General features: G+C 44.8%; 1 protein-coding gene across 1 annotated transcript; it reads left to right on the top strand.

Annotated features, from left to right (window-relative positions):
• The first annotated feature begins 2,840 nt into the window (after positions 1-2,840).
• LOC120937133 (extensin-like) lies at positions 2,841-4,294 on the top strand. The gene is made up of 2 exons (XM_040350134.1): positions 2,841-3,097; positions 3,175-4,294. The coding sequence occupies exon 2, from the start codon at positions 3,302-3,304 to the stop codon at positions 4,226-4,228; it is 927 nt and encodes a 308-aa protein (XP_040206068.1). The 5' UTR covers positions 2,841-3,097; positions 3,175-3,301; the 3' UTR covers positions 4,229-4,294.
• The last annotated feature ends 4,267 nt before the right edge of the window (positions 4,295-8,561 follow it).

Raw genomic sequence — 8,561 nt, 5'->3', positions numbered from 1 at the left:
TGTGCTTTTATTACCCACCGGGTAAGCCACCAATAAATATGTTTTATGCCATTTGTTTATTTTTCCGCTGAACTGTATTGTATTTGTTCTTATGTCATTATGTATTTTTTAGATTGGCTCTCCTGAAGAAGCGGCAAGCACGCAAAACTAGTAGAGACCCTGCCATTTCTTGATTTGTATGATTGTTCTGTATATGTCTTATTTTGTAATAAATCCGTTTTTATTTAACAACTCTTATTGTTCTTCACATGTACCGAGATAGTCCACAAAACTCTAGGGTGGGCATGTTCCCAAGTCTAGCCTCAGCAACTATTCTTTTTGCCCTTCCCCTTCCCCTTCTTCTATATCAAATTGGATGATGGTGCGTTTTTATCATATATTACTTTTTTTTTTTTTCAAAATATTTTATTTCGATTTTCAGGGTGATACATAAATGAAAAGCAATACATCAAACTGAAACATTTCAAGGTGATGATAATACAGGTTGTCATACAATCAGCGGCAGACTGTCGATGGGGAAAAAGGCACCGGCCTAAGGCCCCATTCACACCTAGGCGTTTTTACGCCTGAAACGCACTGCTCACGAATGCGGGAGGGCAGATTTAACATTGTTTCCTATGGTGCCTGTTCACACCTGAACGCCTGAACGCCTGAACGCCTGTCGCGCGAAGCTCAAACTAGTCCCGGACCTTTTTTTGTCGCGCGAAGCGCGCGACATAGGCGTTTCCGCGCGTTTTTTTTTACCATAGAAAGTAATGGGAAACGCGCGAATTGAGCGTATCGCGCGACAGCAAGCGTTTTTATGCGCGTTTTTACGCGCGTTTTGACGCCCATACAGCTCCAAAACAAAACAGGAAATGACATATTTTTTAACAGGAACTTGTGAAATCACCATTTTACTTTACTTACAATAAAGAAAAGTCACATTTTTATCAATGGAGGCCGAATTTGATAGAACCCTTTCGATGCTGGAGCCTGAAAATTTCATCAGGATGGTGAAGGAGCACCCCTGTCTTTATGACAGCAGGGCACCGGGCTACAAAATGAGGACCACCCGTTGGGACGCTTGGTGTTCTATTGGGAGCCAAATCTATGAGAACTGGGCACGGATAAATAAGTCCCATGATAGCAAAGGTAAACTCTATCAAAAAACATAACAGAAATACAAAATGCCACTAATGAAATAATGGAATGATTGTTTGTCGTTACAGTAGGCATTTATTACCGTACCAATATGCTGTTAAGTTTAAAAATGTGTCTTTACAAATATGACTATTGTGCGGTCATGCGACATGGCTTATAAACATAAATTGCGTTCTCTTCTTCCCACAAATAGAGCTTATTAATGGTGATATTTGATCCCCTCTGTGATTTTTAATAATCCAAAAATTTAGTGACATTTTTCAAAAAAAATATTATTTTACACATCTTTAATCTAAAAAAATTAAAAAATTCAATCGACCTAGCGACTACAGCGTCAGGTGGGGACGGGGGCTACACAGGACCTACACTCTGCCTGCAGTGATCAGTAAATATATGTTCACTGCATTCATTGATACTGTGACAAGGGGATGGGGGAGTGGATTGGAGATCCAAAAGGGGATTGTGCCTACGTGTACTGGTGTCAGTGTCATCACTTCCCTCTTCCTGTGTTTACACAGGAGGAGAAAGTGACACGCAGGGGGACACATATAGAGCCACTTAACCCCCGGATGTACCCTGGGGGTCCTGATCGGACCCCCAACCCACGTCTAGGCGGTCACTTACAGGCCCTTTATTAGACCACAGAATAAATACATAAACTAAGTTTACAATAGATAGAATGTCACTAATATAAAATGGCACACAATATCATAGGGCTATTGAACCCAATGATAAAACTGTATCAAAATAAAATTAGAATGAGACTTCTTAAAACATGAATCATTTTTTATTTTTTTTCCACAAAACAGCATAGTAAAGATTATATTTCACAAAATAAGCGTGTCAAAAGCTGAAAAGTTCAATAAATTAAATGGAATTGAGCTGCCAAGGGACCTGCCCTTCAGGAGAGACAAAGTATGCCGCATACTGTTCACGGACATGTGTCCCCTGTGTGTTCCCACGTACACCAGTCCAATGAGCTCTTTCCAGAGTCTCATGGACTGGCTCCTCGTAATCTAGACCATCGCGCTGCCTGACAAAATTGTGCAAGGCACACGCCGCTTCTACAGCACTAATGGCATTTTGCATGTTGAGCACAATCGGTGTGTGGAGAACCCTCCACTTGTTCGCCAAAATTCCAAAAGCACACTCAACTACGCGGCGTGCTCTGCTAAGCCGGTAGTTGAATATGCGTTTGTCTTCGTTCAGATTATGTCCTGAATAAGGCCGAAGTAGGTGTGTGTTCAGAGCAAAAGCCTCATCACCCACAAAGACACTTGGTAGGGGAGGGCCGTTTGTGCCCGGGAGTGGACTATTTTGTGGAAGGTCCAGACCATCTGTTCGAAGTAATTGCCCAAAAGAGGAGTTCCCAAAAATCGCAGAGTCTGCACTACTTCCATAGGAACCAATGTCAATATAGGTAAAGCAATAATTGGCATCAGCCACAGCCATTAAGACGAATGAAAAGTATTTCTTATAATTGAAATACTGGCTCCCACTAGCCATGGGCTTAACAATTCTGATGTGTTTCCCATCGATCGCTCCTAGACAATTCGGAAAGTTACAGCGTTCCCAGAATACTTGGGAAATTTTTTCCCAGTCCTCTGCTGCCGGTTTTTTAAACACAATGGGTTTCAGGACTTCCCAAATGGCACTGCAGGTGTCCCGAATTATATAACTGGCAGTAGATCTTCCAATACGAAACGAGTAATGCAGACTTGCAATCGATTGTCCAGTTGATAGATACCTACAAAGAAAATAATATATATTATTTTATTTTATTTTTTACAGTGAAAATTCTAAAACTCAGATGGAAGAGTATAAGGGACGCCTACGCTCGCCAGCTGAAGGCACAGCGGGAGCAGCGGCGAAGTGGGAGTGGAGCATGTTCGGTGAGAGAATACGTTCATGCAAAGGAATTGGAGTTTCTGAGACCGGTGCTGGATTTGGGGAGGTAAACCATTATCTGTACTTTGCTCGGTAAACCAAATGTTTTAAAATTATTTTTGAATACATGATTTCTTTTTTCAGTACTGAAAGCTGCTGGGACGAGGCTGCCACAGCTGTAGTAGACAGAGAGAGCGTGGCAGAGAGAGGGGACAGAGAGAGCGTGGCAGAGAGAGGGGACAGAGAGAGCGTGGCATCGGGGGATCAAGCGATGGCTACTCTGGAGCCGGAACCGCAGCACTCCGAGGCATCAACTTCTAATGCAACAAGACCACTTGCAGAGCAGCCCCCAGTTAACATTGCGCATATTGGACCTCCGCGTGCTCTGCGTAGGAGGGCTCCTGCTCCGGATCCAGCCCTGGATCGTATGTTGGACATTATGACCAACATGTCTGACCGGATGAGCAACAGATCGTATGGCCAAAATGTAGCAAAATGTCTGGGGGAACTAATCGACAAAGTTCCCCCAAATCTGCAAGCGGTGGTGCTGTCCTGTACGGCTAGATACATCTCGACATTTATACCCCCGACAGAAGCTGACGATTTATCCGAACCACCACCACCCTATGGCCCATATGCCAATAAACGGACCGAGCATGTCCCAACACCACCCACGACCCATTTCTCCCCACCACCCGTTACCCTTTGGACAGGACCACAGCTTTCCGACCAACCTCCTCGACCAACACCACCACCGACTTCTGCGCACCATCCTTTCACCACCACTCTATCTCATTTACCTCCTGTGCCAACACCTTCCACTCACACTTCTCTGAATCCTTTTCCTTATACACAACCTTCTTCTTACCACCCTCATTCTCCTTTTCCTCATCTCTCAACACCACCTGTCACATACAGTACTCTGCCTCCTACAACACTTTCTTCTTACCACCCACCACCTTCTACTTACCCTGCGTTAACGACTACACCTACATCACATTACCCACATCGACCGAGACAATCGACTTTCAGGAATGCCCCAACACGAACACCACCACCACCACAAGCAACACCACCTTCCAATTGGTCAGGGGAAGACAGCACCACCTCCACTTGGCCCCCTTTTGCCCACGCACTGTCGGTCGCCATGTCACCGCACGGGGAAGAGGACTCCTCCCCAAATTTACAGCAATTGTAAATAAGGATTATGTATAAAACATTTTTGTATATTTTGTGTATTTGTGCACTTTGTGTATATTTTCATAATAAAAAAAAAAAGACCCAATGTTTTGGTTGATTAAAATATTAAAATAATTTTGTTCCTACAGAATTTTTGTTTGGTTTTTATTACACATATATATATATATATATATATATATATATAATAGAGTGTATTACATTCAAAGCGCTAAATAAAAATTACCTCAGTGTTATGATAAGTCGCTCCACAGGGGGGATACAGTTGCGGAAGTAGGTGTCCATCCTCTGCAATCTGTTGATCAACAATTCCAGCAACTCATCAAAGCTGTAAAGGAAAATGAAATTTAAAATTGGCAATGGATTGGTACTAGGGTTGCCACCTTTCCGGGATTCACCAGAACAGTTCGGGTTTGGAATCATGTGTCCGGGTTTCAGACTGCCTGACACTCTGACAGATTTTTCTGACCAGAATATGGATTTCCGGCAGGGTTAATGGCTGCAGGGGATGAAAACTTACAACCCAGCAGCCACAGATATACCAGGATGAGATGTGCTATCTGCCAAGGGGTGAGTGAGCTCACCCTCCATCGCTGTCTAACAGAAGCACCCACCCCCTTTCTCTATCCTGCCTCTTGGTGAGTACACTAGGAAAAATCAGAGTTCTCACATTGGAGTCCTCTCCGTACATCAGAGATCTCGGTTTCCCACTTAGATCATGGTTCACAGAGCATCCCTTATGTCTGAGTATCTTGAGGTCTCGCTTCAATCAGATTATGTTGGTTAACCCATACAGTGAAAGGGAAATCTGGGAGTTGAGATGCAAAAGGGTGACTGTGATGTAAAGGGGGACTCTGTGCACTGTAATGTAAAGGGGGATTCTGTGCACTGTAATGTAAGGGGGACTCTGTGCACTGTAATGTAAAGGGGGATTCTGTGCACTGTAATGTAAAGGGGGACTCTGTGCACTGTAATGTAAAGGGGGACTCTGTGCACTGTAATGTAAAGGGGGAACTTTGTGGACTCTAATGTAAAGGGGGAACTCTGTGGACTCTAATGTAAAGGGGGAACTCTGTGCACTGCAATGGAAAGGGGACTATTTTTATTATATTCATATGATTAGAAATGTAAAATACTAACAAAATATATGTATAGTTCATAGTATTAAAAAAAATAGTTGTGCACCGCAGAAGTGTACATGTTTGACTTGAAGAAAAGGTGGCAACCCAAATGGTACAATGTAAAAAATAAATGATTCCAGATCATTTTTTACTAACCTTTTTATGGACATTCTGGTGTAGTCCAGAAATTTGTCTTCATGGTCACGGAGGTCTTGGTACATCACCCAAAATTGCCCTCTTTCTTCCCGATCAGCAATGACGGGGTGTATCCAAAATCTGCGTTGCCTCTTCCTTTTTCTCTGCCTCTCGTTTACAAGATATTGGCTAGCAGTGGCTGCTGCCATGAACAAAGCCATCTCGTCATCACTCATTTTCACAATTGAGTCAGAAGCACAAGGATGACCCGGAAGAGGAATTATCACCCAGGAAGAGGAAAAAAAAACCTTTCACATAGCAACAAATGATGAAAGAGGTGATCTATTTTACTATTGGTCAAAAAAACAAAAAAAAACGCTGGACGTCGCTCTGCTCAAACGCGCGCAAACGCGCACAAACGCGCGCAAACGCGCACCAAAACGCGCGAAAAAAACGCGCGTAAAAACGCCTGGTAACGCCAACGTCTAGGTGTGAATGCAGCCTAAGTCCTACGATTGGGGATCCCCCTGTAGTTCAAAGAGGGATACGTTACGTACATCAGGCCAGGGTTCAAGGGGAGCCGTGATGGACCTCAAACAGTTCTGCTCCGCCTCAGACAACGGGGGTTCTACCCAACATCCGCCCACGCCTAAAGCGATCACACTGTGGGCAGGAGGGAACAGTACGAGGCATAATAATAGAAGACTAACGTGGTCCAAGGAAAAGTGGGGCCCCACCAACCTAGAGGAGTATTATATGCAATTGGTCTGGTCAGAAAGCAGGTTAAGATCTAAAAGACCTTCCCAGATCTGATCATATATTACTTTTAATACCAGAGGCTACACTCCCCCTTTTCGCTTAATTTTGATTCCATTGGTATCTCATGTATGTTTGTTTTTGGAATATTGTTTTTCATTCACGTATTTTGCACATATATGTTGTATATTTTCCCAATTTTTTCATAGAAATTTTGGGTATCATCACTAGTAATTTTCTAGCGCTGTACCATATTTAAACACAGTGGGGCAGATTCATATAGATCTGCGGATCTTTAGATCCGCTAGATCTACCTGGTTTACGATCCGCCGGTGCAATTTAGCGAGGCAAGTGCATGATTCATAAAGCACTTACCTCGCAAACTGCACCGTCGGATCCTAACTCCCCCCGGCGGAATGCAAATTCCGCGGCTAGGGGGAGTGTACAATTTAAATCAGGCGCGTTCCCGCGCCGATTTAACTGCGCATGCGCCGGGGCGAAAAAGCCCAGTGCGCATGCTCCAAATGACGTCGCTACGATTTCATTGTTTGCGGCGGGTACGTCGTTTGCGGCCATCGGTATTCCCGATCGCGGTACGCAAACGACGTAGAAAATTAAAAAATCGGCGCGGGAACGTCGGCCATACTTAACATTAGCTACCCCTCATAGAAGCAGGGGTAGCTATCCGCCGGAAAAACCCGAACGCAAACGACGTAGAAAACGAGCGACGGGCGGGCGTACGGACGTGAATTGGCGGTTTTCCTCATTTGCATATGCGACGGGTAAAAAATTGCGACGACACCTAGCGGCCGGCGGGAGATTACAGCCTAAGATTCGACTGGTGTAAGTCACTTACACCAGTCGGATCCAAGGGAGATCTATGCGGAACTGATTCTTATGAATCAGTCGCATAGCTCCGACGGTGGGATCTCACAGATCCGACCGTCGGGTCTCACAGATACGACGGCGGATCAGGAGATCCGCCGGCGTATCTATTGATGAATCTGCCCCAGTGATTTACATCTGTTTGCATTGCGGGAGGTTGGTTTGGCCCTAATTGCCTGGCCGGCTGAGCCTGTCCAGGTAAATGTGTCTTCCTCCATCTCTGCATGCCAGTGTGGCGCTGGGGGTTGGGCTGTGGTGGCGCTAGCTGTGTCTATACATAGGATAAGTTAATTTCCCTTTCACCTCCGCACACCATGCATCATTGGATATTTATTTTTTCTCTCATTCAGTAATCTACCCTTACATTTCACTTGCAATTAGTTTTTTCCTCATTTTTTGCCCTACCCAGTTTTTCACTTCTTCTTAGTAACAATACTTTTGCGAAGACCCTGAAAGTGAGTTGCAGCATGGTGGCCAAGACCATACAGTGGTTTTAACAGGACAGGTTCCACTTAGAACAGGCCTCGCTATGGTCGACCAAAGAGTTTAGTGCATGTGCTCAGCGTCATATCCAGAAGTTGTCTTTGGGAATTAGATGTATGAGTGCTGTCAGCATTGCCCAATAGGTTAAAGGGTTGGGGGGACAGCCTGTCAGTGCTCAGACCATACGCTGCACACTACATCAAATTGGTCTGCATGGCTATCATTCCAGAAGGAAGCCTCTTCTAAAGATGATGCACAAGAAAGCCTGCAAACAGTTTGCTGAAGATAAGCAGACTAAGCATATGGATTACTATAACCATGTACTGTGGTCTTATGAGACCAAGATAAACTTTGGTTCAGATGGTGTCAAGCGTGAGTGGTGGCAACCAGGTAAGGAGTACAAAAGAAAAGTGTGTCCTGCCTACAGTCAAGCATGGTAGTGGGAGTGTCATGGTCTGGGGCTGCATGAGTGCCGTCGACACTGGGAAGATACAGTACCTTGAGGGAACCATGAATGCCAACATGTACTGTGACATACTGAAGCAGAGCTTGATCCGCTCCCTTCAGAGACTGGGCCGCAGAGCAGTATTCCAACATGATAACGACCCCAAACACACCTCCAAGACAACCACTGGCTAGCTAAAGAAGCTGAGGGTAAAGGTGATGGACTGGCCAAGTATGTCTCCAGACTTAAACCCTATTAAGCATCTGTGGGGCATCCTCAAACAGAAGGTGGAGGAGCGTTAACAACCACCAGCTCTGTGATGTCATCATGGAGGAGTGGAAGAGGACTCCAGTGGCAACCTGTGAAGCTCTGGTGAACTCCATACCCAAGAGGGTTAAGGCAGTGCTGGAAAATAATGGTGGCCACACAAAATACTGACACTATGGGCCCAATTTGGACATTTTCACTTAGGGGTGTACTCACTTTTGTTGCCAGCGGTTTAGACATTA

Source organism: Rana temporaria, chromosome 4, assembly GCF_905171775.1.
Source record: "Rana temporaria chromosome 4, aRanTem1.1, whole genome shotgun sequence".
Classification (NCBI taxonomy): Eukaryota; Metazoa; Chordata; class Amphibia; order Anura; family Ranidae; genus Rana; species Rana temporaria.
This window is presented reverse-complemented; position numbering and strand designations above follow the sequence as displayed.